General features: G+C 47.6%; 1 protein-coding gene across 6 annotated transcripts in view; it reads right to left on the bottom strand.

The window, feature by feature from the left end:
- The window catches only part of Zfat (zinc finger and AT-hook domain containing), a 175,582-nt gene that overhangs the window by 90,123 nt on the left and 58,934 nt on the right, over positions 1-26,525 (bottom strand). For all 6 annotated transcript variants that reach the window (XR_013423768.1, XM_078016678.1, XM_078016677.1 and 3 more), the window contains 6 exons: positions 21,868-22,053; positions 20,045-20,195; positions 13,416-14,881; positions 12,365-12,597; positions 3,378-3,465; positions 1,566-1,715 (listed from right to left, as the gene is read on the bottom strand). Coding sequence is in view for 5 of the 6 variants with exons in the window: in XM_078016678.1 (XP_077872804.1) it covers positions 1,566-1,715; positions 3,378-3,465; positions 12,365-12,597; positions 13,416-14,881; positions 20,045-20,195; positions 21,868-22,053 (2,274 nt within the window). In the remaining variant the exon portion in view is untranslated. The remainder of the gene's footprint in view (positions 1-1,565; positions 1,716-3,377; positions 3,466-12,364; positions 12,598-13,415; positions 14,882-20,044; positions 20,196-21,867; positions 22,054-26,525) is intronic.

The following is a 26,525-nucleotide window of genomic DNA, read 5'->3' as shown; positions in this document are numbered from 1 at the left end:
AGCTGTGGGGATAGTCCCAGTGCATCACTCAACCACAATGAAACCCTGAACAAATCACAGATCCTCCGAACAATAAATGTTATGTGTATAAAAACATGGCTACACATAGTTAATTACTACAGCTACTTCCATGTTTTCTTTATTTTTCTTGGTATTTTCAAAGTTTTCCTCTTTTATTTACTTGGTTATTATTTCTATTTTTCTTATTCCATGTTTCATTTTGAGAGGGAACAGAGAGAATGATAGTTATCATGTAGGGATCAATTCCATTGAATCAAGTATTGCAGTGTGCACAAATAGGCTTTTTTCCTACATGATTTCATCACTATAAAAATAGTCAGACAAGCAAAAAATAATAATATCAGGACTTTCCAATGAAAAGCAGAAGTCCTTGGTTTTCTGAAACTTTATCAGAATTCTAAAGTTGCTTAAAATATTAGATTTCTCCCAAATGGTAAATACACATCAAAGCACATCCCACGGCGGTGCAGTAGCATCCCAGGTCTCCAGCTCCAATGCAGGAAGCCTCTACTGAAGGTTTTACACCAAGACCTCATTGCTCCAAATCCCTAGTGGTTTATATTCCCATGGTACCTGTCTCTAAGGTTACTGCAAGGACTGAGTCCAATAGTGTGAGCAAAGCACTGAGCACACTGCCTGGCAGCCCACAAGCATCAGTAAATGCCAATAAATGAAAAAGCACCTCCCAGTCTTGGCCTCTGGTCTCCAAGCCTCTGGCTCCTCCAGGCTCCTATACCACCAGCTATGCTTCTCTTTCCTGGACTGTTGGCCCCTCCCTTCCTAACAGTTCCCCCCGGGGTTTATAATAGGTCATTTTTATCCCACACTGCAGAAAATACCTCATCCTTCAGCCCCTCTTTAGTCGTGTTCTCCCCCTGCCACATTTCAGGCTCCTAACAGGTAGGCAAGGGGCTACTGCTAAAGTCTAGAGGGTCTCCTCCTGGCCCTCGCTCCTGCCTCATCCTTAGTCTCTAATAGAACCTCAACCTCCTACTTCCTCTAATCCCAGAGAGTGGCTCGGCTCCAGGTGCTTCCCATAGACAAGCCCCAAGCACAGCCCACATCCTCTCTGCATGACTTCATCTCCACTTGGCACTCCCACCTTCAGAAGCTCTCCCCATGACATGACTGGCAGCAATCCACATGCCTGCAGCCATCGCTGCCTCTGTTGCCTTCACTTGTAACAACACAACAGTTCTTCATGCCCGCTAAGGCAATGCACCATGGCAGGCACCAAGCCACTGCTGTGAATAAGGCAGTGTCCTGCATCTGGCACCTGCTTTCTGGCAGGGGAGGCATGGCGAGTTAGCTCAAAAAACTGACCCAGAGCTAGGAAGAAGTGCAACCTCTGCTCACTGCAAATGCAGCTGATCAGGTAATGATGCCATCAATGATCTCAGCTGGCTGGTGGACACAGCTCTCTAAGCTAAAGAAAGCCCAACCGTAGGGACATGAGGACAGGGCTTCCTCCCCATAGACTCCCAGAGTGAAGCATGGAAGCACAAAACTGAATGGCTGCTCCATATGGAAAGACAATTGTTTACCTTCATGAGCCCAAATATGACGCTGAAGGTCTGAGCCGTTCTTCATGAAGTAGAAATCACAATACGGGCACTTCATAGCTCTCTTTCCAATGAGCCCCTTCAGCTGGACCCTTCTCCCAAGAACCTCGGAAATGGTGTTCATGGAGACCTCTGAAACAGAAGTAGACAGCAGTCAGCGAGACGAAGGCCTCGGCCCAGGGTAGCAGCACCTACCCCTGCAGGCGCAAGTCAGGACATGCCTCATGGTGTCGTGAGATAGCATTTTTGTCTAAAAAGCTAAATCAGAATCTGATAAAGCTTCAGATACAACATCTGTTGACCATAAAACATGAGAAGTGAAGAAAAAATCCAAAGCAATAATCAGAGGAATGCAGAACGTAACACAGTCTCTTCAAAAGAAACTCAGTTTCTCTCAGAAATCAATAGCATGGAGAAAAGGTCGGGGTGGGAAGGCTGGGGGGCCACAGGCAAGTGACATAACCACTAAACAAAAATGCCTGCCACTTAAGATTAGATGAGCAAATACAAGTAGAAAGAAGGACTCACTGTTAATTTTGCTTCTCATGGTGAAATGGTGGTTAGGTTGAGAAAACTCTGACTTAGTATGATATGATTTGTATAAGTTTTCATGGGGAAATGACATGATATCATATTCTTAAAAAAAGTTTATAAGGTAGATACACAAACAGAGAATCTACAAAGTGCAGAGTCTTGTGGAAGCTGAGTCATGGATACGTGGGGTCCTTAACTTTATCAGTGTACTTTCAAATTTGAGGTTTTCCATAATAAAGTTTAAAATAATGAAGAAAGAATGTTTCACCTCTCTTCAAAGGCTGGAAATTTTACATGACTACCTTTGGCCCACATTGGGCCACTGGTCACTTAAGACACAGGTTACCAGGTGAAGGACAGAACGGGGCCTTCACAGTATCAGGTGGCCCACGTGCGGTGACACTGATGAGGTCTCAGGCAGTCCATTCCCAGAGAAACAGAGGTGTTTACTGCCCTTCCCTTATTTATCTGCCTCCATGTCTTGTCATTCACAATCAGCGAGTTAGTTCCTTTATGCCAGGGCAGATGGGAAAAGCGGAAAGAGGCCAGGACGCAGAGAGCCACATGTCCTGACTGTGGCACATTTACACAGTGCAGAGGGCTGGCGTTGCTCTCCCTGGCCCTGCATGTGCGGGGGAAGCCCCACCTCAAGGATCCCGTGGGGGACAGGGAGAGTACAAGCGGCCAGCACACCACAGTGTCAGCAGGTGGAGTGGCCACAAGAGCCTCCCAGAGGACAGGGCTCTGAGGGAGGACAATGAACAGGAATTGACCAGGCAAGAGAGGGGAGCTTCCTCGTGTGGATGCCCAGGTAGTCATGCGTCACATGTCTGAGCAGTATGGGCTGAGAAGTCCACACTGTCACTCCAAGTCAGGGAAGCCTCTCAGCCTGGTGGGGCCAACGCCACTATACACCACCACTTTGGATAACACCAACTTAGGACAAGGGCCAGGCATAAGGAAGGATCTAGGTCAGAGCTGAAGCTGAGGAGACCCATGGAAAGGCATCTGGGTTCACACTGAAGGGGAGCGGGGTCACTGAAACCACCAGGGGTGGAAGAAGGCAGAGCTAAAGACCAGATGAGAGCAAAAAATGAAACAGCTATCCCAGCTTTAAATACGAATGATTGTTTCCCTCGAATTTAGCATGTCTTCATCCCTCTTCATTCCCACATAGCACAGTTAATGTAAAATGCTGAGTTTTAAAATAAACATAAGCATTTTAAAATTAACCTTCCACTCCAAAATCCATAACCTTACCAGGATGGTTGGTCTTGATGTGTGACTTTATCAATCGATCTTCTGAAAAAGACTTTTCACACACAGGACAAGAATAACTCCTTTTGTCCTTAATAGAAAGAGAACACAATCAATTGGCCATCTGTAGAAAAGTAACTTCCACCATCACCACCACCATCATCATCGTCACTACCACCATGACCACCACCTCCACCATCAGCAGCGGCACAGTCTTGTCAAAACTAGACACATGGTGCACACTTCCAAGAGCTTAACTGCCTCCACTGGGCCCTGCACAGCCCAGAGAGCTCAGTGGAGGGGCCGGGAATCAGCTCTGTCTCAGGAAGGGGCTTAGAAGCCACAGTCCTGGGGCTGGGGTCAAGCCACAGTCCTGACACCTGGACCAGTGCTACTCCACAACCCAGCAGCAGACTGCACTCCCAGGGATCACTGTGTGCTCTGCAGGGGTTCATGTGAGTCACTATACTGAGATTCACAGCAACCACAAAAGGAAAGAGCTGCTCATGTTCATGTTATAGATGGAGAAGTTGAGGCCAAAGTCTGAGAGAAGGGTCGGGTGTTAGAATAGGAGTGTCCAGGTGTCCCCACAGGAGGCCTCTTGCCACTCCAAGACCATGTCCCCCCAAGGCCGCAGGAAACGAGTTCATTCTGCACCAGTGGCAGCTTGGTCAACCGTGATCACCAGTGTTCCACACCCAACCAGAAGCAGCTCTCAGGATGACCCCACCATACACTTTGCTCATCTCCCTGTCTCCCAGAGCTCACTTGAGAGCTACTTCACATCAGTTTTCCCCAGAAGAGTCGGTGTTATGAGTTGAACTGAGGTCCCCACAAAATTACTGGAATGGAGTCCTGACCTCCAATAGAATGTGACCTTCTTGGGAAAAAAGGTCCCTACAGAAGGGACCCAGGTAAAATGAGGTTGCCAGAGTGGGCTGTAATCCAACATGCCTAGTATCCTTATAAAAAGAAAAAGTTTATATACAAATTCAGGGAGAATTTCAGGTTGAGGCACCCACAGGCCAAGGACATTGAGGCCAGGACAGAGTCCTAGGCAGATGCTCCCTCACAGTCCTCAGAAGGAAGCCACCGGCTGACATGCTGACCCTGGACTTTCAGTCTGAGACCACAGAGGCCTGCTGTGTAAGCCACCCAGTGTGGGCTCCTCTGACATACCTCCCAAGCCCATGTCTTCCGGGCAGCCAAAGCCTGGTGGGAAGGACCTCTGCATGCAGATGAAGGAAACCCGAAAGCAAGACTCACAGAAGCCCTTGGTTAAAGAGACACTCTGGACCTGGGAACAGTCCGTGCTCACTTGAGGGCTGGTGGCAGAATTCCCACCTGGGAACTCAGCACCCCGTAAGCGCATCCCTGCCTCAGTGAATGGAGGCATGCCCACAGCCCATGCCACACCCACATACCACCAGCACCACACCACACCACACCACACACACAAGAACATGCCAAGGTCATGCCACCACAAAGGGCAGGGATGGAAATCCAAACCAGGCCTCTGGCCTCCAGAGCGCTCTTGTGAGGCTATGATCAGAGGCACAGACTCAGGTCTCAGAGCCCCCGAGATTCCCCCTTAAGAGCTGGGAACTTGCAAGGGATTTGACTTTCCAGTGCCTCCGTTTCACCCTCTATTAAATGGCAATAAAAACAGTGTCTCACTCATGGGGTCCCAAGGATGTCAAGACCATACAAAGCAAGTGGGGTATTCATCCATCTCGGCTCACATACTACGCTTCTGCATGTCATCCTGCAATTTGGCACAAGATGCTGACCTTATTTTGGGCTAATGTACCCAGAAATCTCTCTGAGAGGGGTATCTAAATGAGTACCCCCAAACTCCTCTGTGGATTGGTTCTCTGTGCTATTGCACAATATCTCCTGAGACTGGTGTTCCCCAGAGCACACATAGGAAAGGGGATATTGAATTAAGAAACAAAGTAAAAGTCTCTCAGAACAGTCTGAACACATTTCCCACCAAACACCTGGGACCCAGAAATGCCTGCCAGGCCCACACGTCTGAGTCCAGGCAATTCCCGAGGACCCGTCCTGAGCTCTCTGGCCAACCTCAGGTCCTACTGCAACACCAGGCTATGTCTAGCAACTTACTGCTTCTCGGTGTACTCCTGTCCCTGTCCTGCACTGCCCTCGACCTTGCGCTCACAGTGCCATGCTGGAAAGCTGCACTGACCCTCCCTGCACCATCCTGGGGAGGCCCCACCACCCTAGTGGCCCCTGAGCACCCTCATTATCAGGGCTGATGGAAGTGTTCAGAAGGGCTTTGAAGGAGTTCACACTGATCTCCTGGGGCCCTTGCTATTTGATTTTCTTCTTTTAATCCCTAATAGTCTGAAAGCAATTTATCTAGGAGCTTATAAGGACCCCTCTTTTGTGATGCCTTTGAAGACTGCCAGAAGGACACAGGCAGCATTGGAAGGAGTTGGGAAAAGGGTGGACTCTTGGAACCCATTTACTTCATTTTCAAAATATCAGTTTCTTCCTGGAGATGAAGCCCAAACACACACAGCAAATTTAAAAAGAGCTGTGGTTTAAAGAACTCCTGGCAGAGGCTGGGGAGTAGGAGAGAGGTCAGGTCATATGAATTCGAAAGAGCCCAGGCCTTGGAGTCTGTGTGTTCAGATGGAGGCATCTTCAAAGCAATCAGGACCCTCTGAAAGAAGTGGGGTGCCAGCATGAGCCACGGCATGGCAAGTGGCACAGAGCCAGCCTCAGGTCCAAGGTGCACAGCCCAGTCACTACTCGGAGCTCCTTGAGGCAGGTGGCTTGGGCCCCAGAGGACTAAAAACTAGTACTGGGTGACAATATCAAACTGAACCTCCACACCACACGTATGTAACCCACGCAGGAGTAAGTAGCCCTATGAAATACCCAATATCAAGTCACCGAAACACAGGGAGGGAATTTCACACTAACAAATAGATTCTGTGGTCATGGGGTTTACTTACCTCTAGAGCCTCACTCACTCATTCCTCAAAGGTTACGAGGCCCCATTACGTGCCAGGGATAAAGGTGTGAAACCCAGGGCACACTAGCTCACTAGAGAGACACACCCATACTCAGAGACCACCAATCAGCACGGAGGGAAGAGGCCCAGGAAACGCGGCGCTTAGGTCATGTAGGTTTGATCAAGTTAGAAGCACCTGACTGAGGACTGTGGCAGAAGATTTTACTTTCCACTGGTGACAGTCCTGTTTTGCCATGACATACCCCTTCAGCGCTACTCTCAGCTCTTGCTAAAATACAGATATTCTACATTCAAGCTCTGGTCGCCTAAGGCCTCTTGCACAGTAGATGAAATGCCCCAACAGGACCACAGAGAAACCAGCTTGCTTTGTGATCCAATAAGACAAGACCACATTCTTGTAGCTCTTGAAAAAAGAAGAACACTATGTTCAATCACTTAAATAATGGTTTCCTCTACTCGATAAAAATACATACTGACCAGAAGTACCCGTTTATTTCCAGAAAGATATCACAGGTAGCTTCCTCGACTTTCTCTGTGCTTTGCTATGTATGTGCACATGTGAACATGGCATAATGAAGCCCACCATTATGTATAATTATAGTGTACCAATGAAAATAAATGAACAGGTTTTTTTCTTTTTCCCCTAACCAAAAACAGAGAAAGTCCAAAGCACAGGGAATTAAGTGTCATGTCACACACCATAAGCCCGGCTCCCCGCTGTTTCACACTTCTGTTAGGAGGAACTGCTTTGACAGAATCCCCGAGTGCCCCTCAAATTGTGACGAAGCTGGGAGCCCAGGAATTGCACTGGACTGAGACTCAGGAGGTCACTGACTGCATCACAGAGGTCAGAACCAATCCCCATGGATTGTAAGCCACAGACCTCTAAAACAGGACCCCTGGAGGTCGCCCACTCGACAGCACAGCCAGCACACTGTGCGCACTCACAGAGGAATGCTTGACCTGAAACCCAGGCCCCAGAAAGCAGCCTCGCCCTGGCTGTGGGTGAACACTGCTAAAGAGTTCTATTTTATTCTATCCTGTTTTGTTTTTAAAATAGCTAGCCATGCCATACTAAATGGATTTCACAAGCTTCTCATGGATCACGACCCATGAATCTTTCCTCTGAAAGAATGCTGACCTGGGTGTTCTGGACTTATTTTCTAATTTAATCCTCACAACTCTGAGAAATAAGAGAAAAGAGCTTATCTCCATTTTACAGATGAAAAAACTGAGGCTTGGGAGAGCTAAGCAATTGGCCCAAAATCACAGAGATGAATATGAGATCTGAACTTCAGCATATCAGAACCCAAAGCCCCCTTTCCGTCTCCTAAAACTGTGTTTTCTGAAGTCTCCTCTTTACAGAGTTTATACAATGCTATTAAAAAAAGAATTTGCTCTGGAAATGTCATCGACTAACTTCCTTGACTAGGTCTCCAAATTTCCTTGATGCCAATATTGCCAGCCCTCCAAATTCATAGGTTTCTCATCTGTGGATTCGACAAACTGTGAATCCAAAATACTGGGAAGAAAAGTCTGTACTTTTTCTTGTTATTATTCCCTAGCCAACAGTATAACAACTGTTCAAATGGCATTTACTCTGTATTAGATATTATAAGAAGTCTAGGAACAATCTGAAATACCTGGGAGGTTATGCGTAAATACCATACTAATCCACGTAAGGACCTTGAGCATCCTTGTATTTTGGCATCATGGGAAACCTAGAACCAATCCCCATGGATACCAAGAGATGATTGCATATCTTTGATTATGAACTGACACCACAGAGTGGAAAAGAGGAAGTGGTGGGAAGAAGCTATGCTAGATGTGCACACTCTTTCCAATCATTACATATATCTTTAGCTAAGAAAGAATGGGCAGAGTCACAGAATTGGCAATTTGCCAAGTTATCCCAGCATCCTAATGCAACAGAAATGGACCTAGATACAGGCCCTTTAAAGGGTAAGAGGGCTGCTATTTTAAATGGCTTTAGTTTTTGCTCTGCATGGAAATATGAGCTCAAAGCAGTAAAAGCTGAAGCTAATATGGAAAATCCCAGCCAGAATTATAGCAAGACCCGCTCCCATGGCCAGGGCATGGGTAAAGGAAGAAAGCTCCAGTCTCCATGCTTTTCCGGATTAACAGTGCCACTCCCTAACCCAGCCAGATGCTGCCGTGGTGGGAACCTCAGCTCCACCACGAGGACATCCTTAGCTCTTTCACCTCTCATACATTCCATCTCAGAAACAGGGGGAGGTGTCACTCCACTTTCTGGAGAAGGGAAACAGAGCTCAGAAAAAATGAAGACGTCTGCACAAGGATACAGAACTGGAGCTGCCACCCTGTCCTGTGACCTACATCCCTAAGTTCATCGGCATCACGGCAATGATGACACCACTCCCGACAAGAACAGGGGCAATGAAGGGACCGTGAAGACAGCACTGCTGAACAAGGATGGGGCGCAGTTTCTTCTTACAGTTTTCAAATTTTTGAAAATGTTTTTAAGGATAGTCTATAGTTGGGAGCTCCAACCTGTGACGTTACCACCAGAAATACAGCTTCAAGTGTCCTTCAAACTCAGCACAGTGCAGAGCATCCACACAACACAGAGCCATCCAGCTATGACAAGGAGCATAGTGTGAACACATGCTACACTACCGATGACAAGATGAAAGACACAGTCACAGAAGACGGCGGCTCAGGCAGAAATGTCCATAACAGGCAAATCAAGAGATGGAAAGTAGGGGCTCAGAGAGTGACGAGAGCTAATGGAAATGGGCTTCTTCATGGGAAGACAAATGTGTTCTAAAATTAATTGTGCTAATAGTCACATAATTATGGATACAATAAAAACTACTGAATTTTGCATTTAAATGAGCAAACTGTATGGCATGTGAATTATATCTCAATAAAACTGTTACCAAAAAAAAATTCCTGGTAACTTTCCTTGCAGACCCTGAATTCCTCGTAAACATCTGGAGAGAGCAGCTTTACTGTCAGATCAAACGCATCCACATTCAGAGGAGCAGAAGACTTCCCAGTGCCGGCTTGCCCATGGAACCCGTGGCTTCGTTACAGAAATAATTTACAGGCTCAGAAGACAAGTGTTGTCTAAACTCAAAATACTGGTACCTTTTTTCATAAATCACGCTCCCAGCATAGCAGCAGCAGCACACACGTGGCATAGAATCAAAAAGCTTTCCCTGGGCTTGTGCCAGGGAGTCTCCTGGGCCCTGGCCCCCACGTCCTCTTGCCTGACCCAGATCTGCTCATCAACTTCAGAATCCTCCTTGCAGGCCCTCCCTGGAGGGCACAGGGCATGAGGCACTCTGGTGACCTGGCTCACACGCCTACTGCCCTCACTGATAGCTTCTCCCCAACAACAGGAAGAGTGCCTAGAGGCAGGGACCCACCTTACCCGTCCTTGAAGCCCAGCTGGAGATGATGACCTCTTGCTTCAGAAGGAGCAGCAGCTGTTCATCTCTGAACAGGTCTCCTTTGTAAGACTTGCAAATGTCAGTGTGGCCAAGGAGGAAATCACACTGTAACACTGCTAAGAAAACGTGCATGCTGATGACAGGCAGGACAGCATGGCTCTCACAGGCTGGCCAGGTCACGCTGCCATGCTCAGCCCTGCACCTCTCCGTGAGCAACGCGCAGAGACCTTCACTAACACAGCGTGGGCCACGCAGCAGCACAGAAAAGCACCCACACAGCCTCTGCCCTCCAAGGACAAAGCCTACTTCCACCTGCTCCTCCAAATGACAGAGTGGCAGAAAACCCATCGAGAACCGTGTGGTTGAGGATGAATGGCCAACACAACGGGTACAGTGCAGGACAGGGAGGAGAGTGTGGACAAGAAGCCTCCTGAGCTGCCCAGGTGGCAAATAATCCTCTGCTCCTGGAGATTACTAAGTAAATAGCGCACTCATGGCCACGGGATGCAAACAGCACCTACCTCCCCAGAAGCCTTCACCTCCTATTGATGAGACAAGCACTTAGAAGGAAGATTCAAACCCACAGAAAGAGAAATGCCAGTGTCGAGAGGAATGGAGGCTTCTGACTCAAGCCAATGACCTCGGGGATGTTTCCAACACTTCCCTGCTGACTGCAGGCCCCCAGTGTGGCAAGAAGCTGAGCAACAACATGGAGCAAAAAGATAACTGGTTAGACCAGGAGCCTCCTGGAACACACCTGGCATGGAAGCAAAACCTGAGTGTGGAATAAACGAGGCAGCCCAGCCGGCCAAGTTCATCCACAACTGGCCCCAGTTGTCATTCACACAGCCTAAGGCTCAAAGCCTGGAAATCCAGGGTGCTATAGTCCACAGTGCTTATCCAGGCCAGGCACTGTTAGGAGAAATGACAAACGTCCCTCACTTCATCCTCAGCTGAGCATGGGTAAACTGAGGCACAGAAAGGTGATGGGACTCAGCCCAAGGCTGCACATGGGAAATGGGGTACCAGGGTTAACGCCTAGCAGTGTGTTTCCTGCTTTCAACCACCACAAACAGGTCTTCTCCCAAGAAGCTGCTCTCACACCAGCTTCTCTTTCTCTCAACCACAGAAGACTGTGCAGCAAAGGCACTTTAGTGAACTCTGCCACCTCTGTTCTTGCCTTAAGAGGGAACTGGAAGCAATGTCAAACAGGAAGTAATTCCATAAAAAATTACAAACTCATGCCTTGATGCTTGATGGCCTGCTCAGAGGTGACGGGGAGATGAGGAGGAGGAGTGGGGAGGATGAGAGGAGAGACAAACAAGGAAGAAGAAAAACTGTGAACCAGGAAGTGCTGGATGCCAAGCAGAAGCCACACACAACCAACCACATGGCCAGCACCACGCCCATCTCTTTTACCTAGAGTATTCCACACAACCTCCCAGTATCCACAGGAGAGTTCCACAACATCTATGTGCACATAGGGAGGGGGTATGTAAACACATCTGCATATAAATGTGTATATATGTACGTGAGTTTACATGTAAGCATGTATGTAAACGTGTGTGCATGCATATAAAATGGATTTTTATGTTTCACACAAAATGCTTTGAAAGACCTCAGAAAGGACAGGTGATCTGTCCAAAGCCACAGAGCCTGTGAGCATGCTGGAGACAGTATTAGAAGCCAGCATTCAGCCTCAAAACCCACTGTACCCAAACACCTTGACCTCACCCTTAGTGACGAAATGCCAGGGGGTTAGTAGTTTTTATGCCACAAAGCCATGGCAGCACACCAAATTTCTGAAGCCTCATCTCGTGCTATCTGTGCCAGTAAACAACATGCAGTTAAAACACAACCACCCCTGGTGCCAGGTGTGCCTACTCTATGACTTGAGAGAGCTCAGTTCACTCTCAGGTGTTAGCCTCTTGAGTCAAGTTGAAATTTACAAAAATAAGCATTCATTCATTGTTACATGATCTTCCACCAGAGAACTCAACCAATACCGCCACTGTGAACACCGACAGCACCTCCAATTAACACATCACTTTTTTTAATAAAAGTGCTTCACAGACACTATGAGTGCTTTACGACAAATAACACAATAACATGACAACAGTCCTCACTAGCATTCTCTGTGTTCTTAAATGTGCCCAATACTCCTAGTACAATCATCTAATTTAATCTGTTATCTAATTTAATCTCCCAACAACATTCAGTGGCAGCTATTATCATCATCCCCATTGCTGGTAACTCTTCAAAATGTCATTTCAGAAATCCTTGCTTTATTTCTATTCTGTAGATCTTTCTTCTGGGGACGTTTCTCAGATGCTGACAAATTTGCACAGAAAGCAATTTGTTCATTCTAATCATTTTTTTCAACATGTTAGTGACTCCTGGCTGTGAAAGCAGTCTGGTGGTGCCTTCCGTGAAGAAGGAGCTGGACGTCCACATGTGGATGGCCTGCAGCAGGGACACCTCCATATGCATCAATCTGAGAAAGCAATCAGCACCCAGGGGAGACAGGGCTGCCACTCGGGCGTGCTACTTACCAGCTCTGTGTGAACTTTAAGATGTGCCTGTAGCTTATATTTATCTGGAGTCGAGTAGTCACAGCCGTCAGTGGGACACTTCAGCAAGATGTTACTGTGTTTCTGAATTACATGGCGTTTAAGGCAGTTTTTGGTGATGGAAGAATAATGACACTGGGAGCAATAATACAGATGTTCCCGGGTGTGGGTGCGGACATGCATGTCAAAATGCACTTGGTACCAAAAAAGTTTGCCTAAAAAAATATTTTCACATGAGAACAAGGAAGTTTCTTTTATACTGAATTTGAATTTTTAAAAAATTATTATTATTTTTTAATACTAGATCTCTCCCTTGCGTGCTTGTCCAGGTCACCTTTCATGCTTTCTACCACAATTCTGTCTGGAAACTACTTTTCAACAGTGGCAGACTGCACATATTAAGGTTCTATCACCTTGTGCATGTTGTCAGGGATGAGGAAGGGAAAGAAATGTTCATTGAGGACCAAACACTATGCTGCACATGCACAACCAGAGGAGTCGCTAAACCAACCCCACTGACAGTCCCGGGACACCGGGTCTGGAGTTGGGCTCCCCACTCCCTGCACCCCAACTCCCAGGAGACCCAGGAGTCATGCTTTCACTGTGCACTGGAAGGGTGCCATTTGGGGCCTCTCTACCAAGAGCTGCAGCCGTTTTCATACCCTCTCTCTGCTCACCTAGAAGTGGCCACAACTCAGAGCTCATCTTGACACCTGTCACATACCAGAAGAAAGATTCTTCTTAGGCAAAGGGCTGGTAAAGGCTGTGTGCAACCCTCAGCATGTGCACGTGACCACACCAGCACGGTCAACTGTGCAGTCATCCTGGCTGCCTCCAAAGACACCAACTGCTACCTGCAACACAGGGTCACCTATTCCTATCTACCATGGAGGAGGGTGGCTCATTTAAAAAATGTTCTTTGCAAAGAGACATGAGCTCAAGTAGAGCCCAAGGTAACAGAATCCTGGGCATGGACAGGGCTGCTGGGAAAGAGAGCTTTACTTGGCACACGCCCGGTGCGGCCTTTCCTTACCACAATATTCACACTCCAGGTCTCCGTAAACCTTCCGGATCCTCTCACACAAGCCGGTGTTCATTTGCTTCTTCTGCAAACTGTCCAACACCTTCATGAATGCAGTGCTGCCAGGCCGGTGCTCAGAGGCAGGTTTGCAAGAGTCAGGACGACACATGATGTCCCGACTATCGGTCGCCTGAGGAAGGAGGTCTGCAGCTTCAGCAGGGTTTGACCTGAGACATCTGCTAGGATCTGGTTCACTGGCTGGAAGTACAGCTGCCTTCTGGCCCTCGCTTGGTGGGCTCTCAGCACTCTCGGTCTCCTGAGTGGGTCCTACATTTTTGGCCTTGGGCAGCAATAGTGTGATTTCTTGCCCCTGAGTCTGGGCTGAGCCTCCATGCTGGGGACCCAGAGTTGTCTCAGCAGCCGCAGCAGCAGCAGCAGCAGCAGCCTCAGTAGAAGAGGCATCATTTTTCAACAAAAAATCATCTGAAACCACAGCCAGAGAATGCAAATCTGATGTGACCACCGTGGTTTCCAGTTCACAGGGAGACAGGGCAGTACTTTCCACCTGAGTGGTGGCCAAGGGCACAGCCGAGTCAGGCATTTGAACAGGGACTTCCAGTTCCTTTTGCCCCTCGTCCTGCTGAGCAGCCTCAGGACAGGTCTCCTCCTTGAGCACATCCATCCCCTGGCACACACACTCCTCCTCCACGAGCTGCAGCTGGTCCGCCAAGGCTTCCTGTTGGATGTCCCCCCCAGGTTCCAGGAGGCAGAAACTCTGGTTGATGGAGCTGGTGAAAACCAAGGCCTCCTGGGCTGGCCCGTGCACCTCTTTGATATGGGAGCGCAGCCTGATGGAGCTGACGAACTTCTTGAGGCAGATGGCACAGACGTACACAAAGGGGTGCTTCCTGACATGCAGCTCCAGAGCCTGGTACTTGGTGGCCCCATGGCCACAGAGCTCACAAGCAAAGGGCCACTTGTCACCATGGACCAGCATGTGGCGATCACGGTCCAGCTCGTTCTTGAATTTGCGCTCACAGATGTGGCAATCATACAGCAGCTGCCGCTTGCCTTCCCTGGTCATCAGGCGGAGCTCATCCAAGGCCTCCTTGACCTTCTTGTCCTGTGGATCATGTGTGTCCCGGATGTGCTTGATGAGGTTCTTGACATCGGAGTACTTCTTCTTGCAGAAACGGCAGTGCTGCTTGATCTTCTTGTGCACCCGCTCGATGTGCACCTTGAGGTGGCCCTTGCTGAGGCAAGTGAAAGAGCAGTAATCACAGGCAAACTTCTCCCCGGTGTGCTTGCGCAGGTGCACGTTGAGGTTGGCCTTGATGGCGCTGGCATAGCTGCACTGGGGGCACTTGTACGGCTTCTCGTTGGTATGGATCCTCAGGTGGGCCTGTAATGAGTGCTTGAACTTGAAGACCTTGTTGCAGTACTCACAAGTGAAGATTTTCAGCTGGGTGGGACCTAGCCTAGAGACAGAAGAAAGCACAGTTACTTTCCTCAGTAAGCAAACACCAAATGCTTAGTAGTGAACTCAGTGAGGTGGAGGACATATGAACGCATCATTCACTCAACAAATAGCACTGGAAGAAGAGCTGGCGAGTCACAGACCAGATGAAAGAGCAGGTCCTGGTCCTGTAGGAGCTCAGTCTAGGGAAAGAGAAGATAGGCCAGACAACACTGTGGACAGGGTGGCAGGTACTGAGAGGTATGTATGCAGGGTAAAAGGAGAGAGACCTCTAATGTGGACGAAGGTAGCTGGGAAAAACTTGCTGAAAGTCAAAAAATAAGAAAGAAAGCAGAGGGATGTGAGATGTGTCACTCACGACAGCAATCATGTGTGTTCAAGAGCTGATCTATTCACATTCTGGGATTTTTTAACAGAAACAGTCTTACTGGGATAAATTCAGTCTCCATGAGACTAAATACAACTAGTTTGTTAAGCTGGTTTTGTTGTTGTTTGGGGACAGGAGGGTCTATTTGTTTGTTTTGGGTACTAGGGATTGAACCGGGGGCACTTTACCACTGAATCACAGCCCTAGCCCTTTTTACTTTTTTATTTTGAGAAGAGTCTTACTAAATTGCTTAGGGCCTCACTAAGTCACTGAGGCCAGTCTCAACCTTGCCATCCTCCTGCCTCAGCTTCCTGAGTCACTAGGATTATAGGCCTGTGCCCCCACGCTCACCTTGTTCTGCTGTTTTGATAAATCCAGACCTGCCTGTTCATTCCACTAACTATTGGGATGACCTCATTCCCATTTTGCAAGTTTCTGTGTAAAGGCCACTCATTAGGGAAAGACCCCAGGCCTTTTCCAAGTCTTTGCTTCTTCCAGGAGAAGAAAACTAACATATCTAATTGGTGAATTTGGAACAAGTCCTAGAATTCTGTAGCTGAGCTCCACCTCTCCCTTTCTGGAGGAGATGCCTGGCTGTGCAGACAGCAGGTGCTCAGCCTGGGAGGCATCTGCACACAGGGCCAACAGTGGCTTGGCTTGCAGGTGTGAGCAGCAGGCATCCTCACACTGCAGCACAGCTCGAAAGATCAGTCCCCACGGCTGTCACGGGCAGGGCTGACATTAGACTCTGTCCTTCTCCTCCATCATGGCTGGTTTAGACCTCAGATGGGAAAACACATTGTCATTTATTAAACTCATATACATTGAAACAAATGACTGCCAGTGATTAAAACCTGCCAATGTGTGACAGACACTGTCAGATTTTGCATGTGGTAGAAAATAAAAGCATGGTGTGCCTCATAGAGCCTGTACCCTTCAATGTGGCAACACAAACTCTAAACAAGATAGAGCAGCAGCTAATGATTATTGAGGACCTCTAACATGGCCAACTGTGCTCCGACTATTCCATCCTATCTATCACGCCTATTTTACAGATAAGGAAAGTGAGCGTTTGCCCAACATTTTAAAACTGGTAAGCGATCTGAACACTGGCAGACTACCTGCTTCTAGAGCCTGCCCACTCATCCTCTCCCTCTGCTGCCTGAAATGACTGATGCAGAGCAGCATCCCCAGGGATCCTGCACACAGAGAAGGCTCCTGTATGAGTTTCACTGCTGTCGAAATGGCAGATACTTGTTTCAGCACATGACAGTCACCAAAAGTACTTCAGTAGCACCAGAGACAGGAACAGGCAGAGGAGACCAAAGAAGCAGGTAGGACTTCCTCTGTAGCTGTCACTGCTCCTCCCAGTGGTGTGTCCAGTGAGTCAAGAAGGACCTGTGACACAACAGTAATCCTGCAGAGCCATTGATCAGACAGCATCAGCTCTACCTACTACAACTGTAAGTCTGCATTTGTGAAACTATCCACATAACCAGGTCTGATCAATACAGTGAACCTCATCTCTGAATCAACACCATTTAAATGGACTGTAGTCCATAAATACCAGTGGGTACAACTCAATGATGTAATTTAAATATTCAAATTTGAAAGTTCCTAATATGCCCGCATCCTAGACCCAGGGCATATTTAAGCAAAGTAATTTGTACCTTTCCCAAATGACAAAGATATCCAGAAGGTGATACATTGTATTGGTATGAAGAATAGTAAAGAAAAAAATCCCTGTAATGTTAATTAAATAAACAAATCACAGCATTTCCTCCTCTAATGCAAGATCAAAATGGTCTTAAGAGAATCTTCTGAGCTTCTGTATTATTAGACAAGTACCTAGCAAAGCCCTAGGTGCCCTGTTCCTGGCAGAGAAGAGGCAGGGCAACTGGCCTTTGACTCTGATCACAAACCACTATGACTGTGAGCAGATGCACAGGGATGCAGAGTCCACAGAATTTCTATTAGATTAATTTACTCCAATGTTGCCTATTCAGTGAGAGAGCTAATGTCACCCTGCATTTAGAAAGAAACTTTAAAAGTTCATATACCTTAGCCCAGTTGATCCACCTCTGGGAATCTCTCTGAAAGAAAGCATTTCAGATGAAGTTGCTCTTATCCATTTTCCAGTCTTTAAGAACAGAAAGCTGCTTGAAGGCATCAACATACAGATCTACTTTCATTGCACATTCTTTTTTTCACTCATTCATTCATTTAGAAAAGGGTTACAGGCACTAGAGATACAAAAGGGAACAAAGGCAAACCCATCCCTGTTCTCGGGAGCTCAGCCTGCGGATTTCCAGTCACAGTCAGACCGTCAGCAGCAGGGATCTTCCCTGCTGGAAGGAAAATGCAGGACGCTTCAACACCTTGTTCAGACAGATGACCTGATCTGAGGGGCAGGGAAGGCTCCCCACAGACAGCACGTCTGAGCAGACAGCCAAAGAAGGAACAGCAGGTAACCAAGCCAGGGTGTGGGGATGCACCAGGGAAGGGCAACAGGTACCACAGGGGAGATCAGAGAGTGAAAAGGGTCAGCTGGCTGGAGCAGGCGGCCGAAGCTCACGTTCCTTCAGGAGGAGACGGTGGGGAAGGAGACTCTGAGGTGGCAGGGCCAGCCTGAGAAGGCCTGTTCTCCTGATACCAAAGCAAACCCTTTAAGGTAACAACAAATCCGATGAGCATTTTAAAGTCATCTCACTGGCTTCCATGTCCGGAGCTGAGCAGACTGTCCTACATCCTTAATAAGTCATAACATATAGCTGAGAAGCAGGATGTGTGGGAATGCTCTGAGTAATAATGAAAATGTAACGTGACTAAGTTTCAAATACAAAATACAAAATCACACATAAAACTCAATTTTATAAAATGAACATACTGAAAAGGGCCATAGGGCAATACATCAAAAATATGAAGTGTCTTTGGGTAGTGACAAATTACTTTTTCCTTAGCTTTCTGGACTTAGAAAATTTTCTATATAAATCTGTATCATACCTAAAGAAAAAAAATGATATAACCTAAACTTCTTAATCTATATTTTACAGAGCAGAGTCCTCATGAAAAAAAAAAAGCTGCCTTTCTTAACTATTTTATAATTTACACAATGAATATTAACAACACACATAACAGGAATGTGGCCTAAATCTATCGATGGAATTTTGAATACATTCTCCTATTACTGGGGTGTCATTCAGCTGAAGCCCTCCTAACAGACCTTGAAATACTGTGACGATAATTGGTTAAGCAAATCCCCCTGAGACAGAGAACAATCATGAGATTTAATTCAATTACAGATTCGTCAAGGGAATGAGTCTTCTTACAACTCCATCAAAGACTTCAGTTGTTCACATTTACAACAACAGAGGACTGAAGCTACAAATTATGGAGCTTACCACATGATGTGACAGTGTAATGTCAGGCAACACGTGATGTGACAGTGTAATGTGTGTCAGGCATCACACTCACATCTCATCATTTATTCTCACCCTGAACTAAGATTCTACCAGACAACTTAGGCCAGGGTGACAGATGATCAAAAGCAAATAACTGTGTCAAGCTGCACAGAGCACAAGGTTCACAGCATGGGGACTGGGTCAGACTCTGTCACATGCCAGCACCTAGCATTTAACAGACACATGGCTTGCTGAGTTGAACTCAGGGTGAAGAGTCTAGAGCCACCATAGGGTTGTCCGGTCTTTGGGCTTGAGTTCTACCCAAGAAGCTTTTACTTTGCCTCTTCTAGAAACAGGGAAACACTGGCAACGGGCATCTCTTTGCCTTTAATTGTATCTGGGAAAATGTTTTCAGAACTCTGGTGGTCACTTTGCTGATGGACTTCTGCAAGGACATATCACAGCTGAGACAACCCCCCCCCAGGAGGAGGGAATAAGGAACATACTCCTTCACACAGGGGCAGACTGACTGCTCCGTGCACTGGGAGCATGGTGTCTAATGGTGGTTCATGTTTGAAGGACTCATACCCTACCATGCATCAATTTCACTTCTATCAATTTATCCCACAAGAAGCCTAGAATTATGGGAAGATGAGGGTTCAGAATGTTAATCACTACACTGTCCATCTTAGCAAATACTGGCTATTTAAATGACAACAGGCCCACATGATAGCAAACACAAATTTTTGCAGTGCTGGGGATCAAACCCAGGGCCCTGCAAATGCCAGGCAGGAACTCCACCACTGAGCTATATCTCCAGCTCTTAATATTTTTTAAAATGAAAGGTTTTCATGGTGCAGTATGTTCTTTTAGAAGCTGAAAATAATACAGTTGGTATTTCATGTTTGAAAACAATAAAATTAAAGCAATATGTGTTAATATATCATGATAAAATTATGGACATATGAACCAAACTACCAGGTCATTAAATCTGGAAAAGAGAACTATGGTTTACATGAATTCACATTATATGGGATGTCTGAACCATTTACAACATGCTTGTAGTACTTCTGAAAGAGGGGAATGAAGACTGTTTACAATACGTAGAGTAGAGAAGACAGGCTATGTTTATACCTTTCCTAATAAAGGTTAAACACATCCGCTTGAAGTGAAATGCTCCACCTTCATTAAGCCAATTGGTGCTCAGTTCCAAAAGCAAGCTGCTCTGCCTTGCATTTCAGAGGCAATATATACTTGGAGCTGTGAGGGAGGGTGAATTCTTTCCTCACGTCAAGAAGGCAACATCCTTCGCAAATAAGCTTGTAAACAGACCGCAGACGAACAAACATACTGACCCTTCTAGTGCTCTGTGGGTCACACAGATCAGTACGCTTACCTGCTTGACTTCATGGGTTGCTCGTAGGGGGTCTGCTGAATGGCGTATTCCTGGTACCCTCTCCGAGGCACCAGATCTGCCGCAGTGGTATCCGGATTTGCTGCTCCTGTTTCGGGAGGCCCCGCCTCCACTGGAATGATCTTGGTAGCACCTGAGGTGGAGGCACAATACACTGCTGAATGGGAGGCACTAGAAAAGGCTGACCCCTTCCAGCAGAGGCAGTGCCGCTGGAAGGCTACCTCCTTACTGTAGGAGTCCTGTGCAACACACTAGCTGTTCTCCAGCTGACACAGTTAACTTGCATGTGTGCAAGTGTGTGTATGTGTGTGTGAGGGGAGAAGGGGCAAGTTTTCTAATCCATCTAAATATCCTCATGATGGACATCTCTACTTACAATCATATACACGTTATGTACAAGGTTTATTCAGAGCCACACATGTTGAGCTTTAAGCACAGGCTGCAGGAGATAGCATGGAAGGACAAAACAGACTACAAACAGGAATTTACACCCTCTGGGGTCAGTCCCAAATACGACATTACCTTAACATCTCTGGAATTCTCCTTCCATGCCATCATTATGATATGAAAAGTTCAGAATGAAAAATCTCTAAGGTCACCTTTGCTTCTGCAATTTTATAATGTGAAATGATCAAAGACCACTGTTATAGCAGTGAACCCTCACACGTGTATACACATACCAAGTGTGTGTGTGCATGGACCTGAGTGCATGGACCTGTGTGTCAGGGGGATGGGAGGTGTCAACTGCTGTTTAGAAAAGTTTCCAATATTGTTTGATATTGTTTCTGAAATATCAAAGAGAACTAATTACACTTTCACCTTACTGTCAAAATCTCAAAATATTGCCACTAAATTTTGAGAAAAATTGTGGAAACTTTCTCTAGCAACCACTGGAAATAGAAAACCCTCCTATAATAATAGAACAGAACAGAATAATCATTCAGAACAGAATAATACTGTTCTGAAGTGAAATTGGGCAAAGTGACTTTCCAGAAAGTTCTAGGCACCTAATTTTACATTGTATATTCTGTACTGATTGCCTGACTCTGCAGTGAAATATTTATTCAGAGCTTTCACTTAAAATTATGAGTTACTATTAGCATTGAAAATACTTTTAAAAAGCAAAAGAAAATAGATACTTAAAAGGCAGTAGCTGTTTTTAAAATCCTAAACTTGATCTTGTTAATTTTTTGACAGCTACCATTCCAAATAAATAGAAAAAAAATCAAAATATTATCATGCTTTGAAATCTACTATTGTAAGCCCCTTTTTGTCTAAAATGTCACATCCTAAAAGAGACTTTAAAAAATAGCATGGCATATCCACCAGTTATTTCATGTAAAAAGGAAATAGAAATGGAAATTTCTAGTAATACACAATATTTGGAGAACCCACTAAAAATACAAATAGTTAAGCAGTGTTCCCCGGATCAGGGGAGCAGCAGTGTCTGTCTAGGCTGGCTTCCCAGGAAGAGGCAGGTGCAGGTAGCAAGGGAGGGGACCTCCAGTGGAGGCTCTGGGGCACACAAGCCAGTGTGTGCCAATCCAGAGACACTGTGGCAGGCGGACACTCTGTGGGCAGCAGCCTTTTCTACTCCACACATTACCCACACAGTCCTGGGGAGGAAGTAAGTCTGTCATTGTCCCAAATTCATGGGTGACTAAATGACAGCCCCATCGGCAAATGACCCACCCAAGACCACAGTTCTGGTTTGAACCCGAACTCCCAATAAGACTACCCTGCCAGGCTGCTCCGGGACAGTCCTGCTGAAAGCCCATTTTGCCATTCCCACCCATCATGGGCACCTGGAATGGCTTCGTGAGCAGTTAGAACCACACTGATGATGGGTTTCTTGGCTCCAGAAAGCTGTCCCGCCTCCTTTCCTGAGATCTTCTGGACCTTCTCTGTTTTCTGCGCCCGAGGTCTTTTCGGGCCCTTTTCTCGATCATCGTCTTTATACTTCTTTTCTAGTTCAATATCCGACTCATTACCTAGGGAGAAAATGCCAAGATACATAAACTAGCCTTCCAAATTAGTGACAGAGTCATTCCTGGGGTGATGACAGTAAAGGAGATGGGACCTCCCTGCCTCTCCTTGGCCCACAGAGCCATGCAGGCCACTGTGTCACTCCGGGCACCATCTCTTGGCTTGTTATCCCTTCAGTGCAATGCAGTTCACTGCACCCAGCCCAGGCCACCTGCAGGCACAGGAATGCGCTGACAGGTGAAGCTGACTTATTCAATAACAAACAACACTGCGCTGAACACTCACAGTCTGAGAAAGAAGCCACTCTCTTACTGGCTTATCTGCCCAATGCCTCTGCATGCAGCCTGGTGGGTGTAAACAGTGATGCAGGCAGACCCTGCCCTGGCAGCCCCTGTGGCCCAACAGGAGAGACACCCATGCAAAGTGTGCAGTCAAGAGCAGCCTGCTCTGCACTGAATGGAACAGAAGGGTACAGAAAGGAAGAATCCATCTGCGAAGTCAGAAAGGCCTTAGAGAAACATCCCTCAGCTATGCATAAAAGTCAAGTTTAGTGACGGGCAGTTGGGAGTATAGCGGTCAGAGCCCAGAGTCAAAGGAGTCAGTGTGGTAGGAAATGGGGGTGCCCCAGGATGAGAAAGGAAAGACAAGGAGCATTCCAGAGCTCTGACTCATGAGGAACGAGGGCATTAAAAAAAAAAAAAAAATCTGGTAAAGGGAGTAAGTCCAAGTCTTGGAGGGCTTGACTGCCCAGGAGAAGTCTGGGATCTTCCTTTGGTGCTTGCCAGGGGATGAACCTCCAATGATCACGGAGCCCAGTCACACAGCTGAGTGAGAGAAGCTGTGAAGTGGCTTGAATGACAGAGCACAGGCCTGGCTCCTGTTCCCAGGGCCCCTGTTCAGATGGTGACTCACATCTTCTGAAGGTTCAAAGGGAGAAATCTAATTATCCAAGGCTGACCCTAATCTAGAATTCCTTAAAGCAATGAGAAGCCAAACAAAACATGTCTAGTTCCCACACAATGGCAGACTCCCAGGTGCACCTCTTGGAAGGCAATGGTGTTCGACCAAAGCAGACCAAGCCAGAGAACAGGCAGACTAAACCACGCTTTGAGTGTGCATCAGTATTGTGGAGGATGTGCTGGATGAGCTCAAACAGCACTCAAACACACAGAACGAGTCCATCGCCACTGGCAGCAACCTTCACAGAGGAACACGGTATCCTCCAGAGGGGCAAGGAAAGCTTCTCTGCTAAATCTGAGGAGCACAGAGTCCTCTCTGAATGCTGTGAGAGCATGCTATTTGAGCTCCCTACGAGAGAAGTAAAGACGGTGGGGAGCTGTCTTAGAATGAAAGTCATAGAATCTATAATGACCTGCCTTGGGTCCCTGTTTCAGAGTGCATGCCACTCCACATAAGTCTTTTTCAGAGTGCATTTGGGGTGAATGGATAGGCACAGGACAGGCAATAGACAGGCAGGCACAAGGAGCACGTCCGGAAAGTGCTGGAATGTGGGGTTATCAGGGAGGTGCAACCAGAGCCAGGAGCAATAAGAATCCAGGTGGGTGGGAAAAGTCAAGGGAAGCAGGCAAAGGCAAAGTGGCAGGTGGTTCCCTGGAAGCTGAGGCAGCCTCAGCAATCCAACACCTAGACCACAAAGGCAGCCTGGAGAAGGATGGACTGACTCCGGGAAGGAGAGTGCCTCACGACGAGGCCAGAGAAAAACTTGGCTAAGGAGTTTAATGATAAGAACCCACATTCTCAGTTTCTGTTCTACAACTGAAGGCTGGAGTGCTTGGCCTGGAGTCCAGGCACCTGGATCATCTCTAGAGCCATAAAACAGTGTTAGGGAAGTTTCAAATTGACTGGAAAAGGTCCTTAACCATATAACTAGAATCAACATTCAATTGTTAATATCAAACGGAAGAGAAAAATGAGAAGCTGAGCTCATGACTCAGACAGAACTGCACACCTCACTCCAAGGCCAAATCAAGGACCAATGTTCATCCTTGAAGGACACAGGACACCTATGGGGGTGCACAGGCAGAGCTGGAGCTGGAGGTCTCCACAACTGCTTTTGGGGCTCACATTCTGACAGGCTTGGTGGCTTCATGCCCACAGCAGTGTGGGCTTTATTTTATTTTTTAGTGGCTATAACAAAAACATTTCCAAAGGTCTACAAATTGTCTGAGTCATAGAAGTCTTTTTTGTAGTCTGTATATTGGGTGATACACATGCCTAAATAACTAAAGCAGAATGTGCTGGTTGTTATAAAAAGGTAGAAACAACATCTTACAGAATTTTTGCCCTTAAAATGATGCTTCACTGTGTAATAGAATTTGCCATGAGATACAATTCAATATGTGGGTGATATGCCAGGAACAGATATGGTCCCATAAAAAGTAACTGAGAATTAGAGCTCACCAAAGCATAAGCCAGTTGATGGCAGGAATCAAAAACCAAACAAGCAAACACACACTATAGCTGGGGGTTAGGAGGAGGCAGAGTTGTAGGAGGTGGGGGATAGTAGGAGGTGGGGGTTAGTAGGAGGTCGAGGTTAGTAGGAGGTGGGGGTTAGTAGGAGGAGGGGGTTAGTAGGAGGTGGGGGATAGTAGGAGGTGGGGGTTAGTAGGAGGAGGGGGTTAGTAGGAGGTGGGGGATAGTAGGAGGTGGGGGTAGTAGGAGGTGGGGGTAGTAGGAGGTCGGGGTTAGTAGGAGGTGGGGGTAGTAGGAGGTGGGGGTAGTAGGAGGCAGGGGGTTAGTTAGAGGCGGGGGTTTAGTAGGAGGCAGGGCGTTAGTAGGAGGCAGGGGGTTAGTAGGAGATGGGGGGTTAGTAGGAGGTGGGGGTTAGTAGGAGGAGGGGTTAATAGGAAATGGGGTTAGTAGGAGGTGGGGGTAGTAGGAGGTGGGGGTTAGTAGGAAGTGGGGGTTAGTAGGGAGGAGGGGTTAATAGGAAATGGGGTTAGTAGGAGGTGGGGGTAGTAGGAGGTGGGGGTTAGTAGGAGGTGGGGGTTAGTAGGAGGTGGGGTAGTAGAAAATGGGGTTAGTAGGAGTGGGGGTTAGTAGGAGGTAGGGGTTAGTAGGAGGTGGGGGTTAGTAGGAGGTGGGGGTAGTAGAAAATGGGGTTAATAGGAGGTGGGGTTAGTAGGAGGTGGGGGTTAGTAGGAGGTGGGGGTAGTAGGAGGTGGGGGTTAGTTAGAGGCAAGGGGTTAGTAGGAGGTGGTGGGTAGTAGGAAATGGGGGTTAGTAGGAGGCCGGGGGGGTTAGTAGGAGGTGGGGAGTAGTAGGAGGTGGGGGTTAGTAGGAGGTGGGGGGTAGTAGGAGGCGGGGGGGTTAGTTAGAGGTGGGGGGTTAGTAGGAGGCGGGGGGTAGTAGATGTGGGTTACTAGGAGGTGGGGGTTAGTAGGAGTGGGGGTTAGTAGGAGGTGGGGGTAGTAGGAAATGGGGTTAGTAGGAGTGGGGTTAGTAGGAGGTGGGGTAGTAGGAGGTGGGGGTTAGTAGGAGGTGGGGGTAGTAGGAGGTGGGGGTTAGTAGGAGTGGGGGTTAGTAGGAGGTGGGGGTAGTAGGAGGTGGGGGTAGTAGGAGGTGGGGTAGTAGGAGTGGGGTTAGTAGGAGGTGGGGGGTTAGTAGGAAATGGGGTTAGTAGGAGTGGGGTTAGTAGGAGGTGGGGGTAGTAGGAGGTGGGGTAGTAGGAGGTGGGGGTAGTAGGAGGTGGGGGTAGTAGGAGGTGGGGGTTAGTAGGAGGTGGGGGTTAGTAGGAGGTGGGGGTAGTAGGAGGTGGGGTAGTAGGAGGTCGGGGTTAGTAGGAGGTGGGGGTAGTAGGAGGTGGGGTAGTAGGAGGTGGGGTTAGTAGGAGGTGGGGGGTAGTAGGAGGTGGGGGTAGTAGGAGGTGGGGTAGTAGGAGGTGGGGGTTAGTAGGAGGTGGGGGGGTTAGTAGGAGGTGGGGGTAGTAGGAGGTGGGGGGGTAGTAGGAGTGGGGTTAGTAGGAGGTGGGGGGTTAGTAGGAGTGGGGGTTAGTAGGAGGTGGGGTAGTAGGAGGTGGGGTAGTAGGAAATGGGGTTAGTAGGAGTGGGGTTAGTAGGAGGTGGGGGTTAGTAGGAAATGGGGTTAGTAGGAGTGGGGTTAGTAGGAGGTGGGGGTTTAGTAGGAATGGGGATAGTAGGAGTGGGGTTAGTAGGAGTGGGGGTAGTAGGAGGTGGGGTAGTAGGTGGGGTGGGGTTAGTAGGAGTGGGGGTTAGTAGGAGTGGGGTTAGTAGGAGTGGGGGGTAGTAGGAGGTGGGGGTTAGTAGGAGTGGGGGTTAGTAGGAGTGGGGGTTAGTAGGAGTGGGGTTAGTAGGGAGTGGGGGTAGTAGGAGGTGGGGTTAGTAGAGTGGGGGTAGTAGGAGGAGGGGGTTAGTAGGAGGTGGGGTGGTAGTAGGAGGTGGGGAACGTCTTGCTGTAGAGGAGTGGGGGTTAGTAGGAGGTGGGAGGGGGAAGGATA

The sequence above is a fragment of the Ictidomys tridecemlineatus genome, chromosome 7 (genome assembly GCF_052094955.1).
Source record: "Ictidomys tridecemlineatus isolate mIctTri1 chromosome 7, mIctTri1.hap1, whole genome shotgun sequence".
In the NCBI taxonomy this organism is placed as follows: domain Eukaryota; kingdom Metazoa; phylum Chordata; class Mammalia; order Rodentia; family Sciuridae; genus Ictidomys; species Ictidomys tridecemlineatus.
Note: the sequence above shows the minus strand (reverse complement) of the source record. Positions and strands in the feature narration are given on the sequence as shown.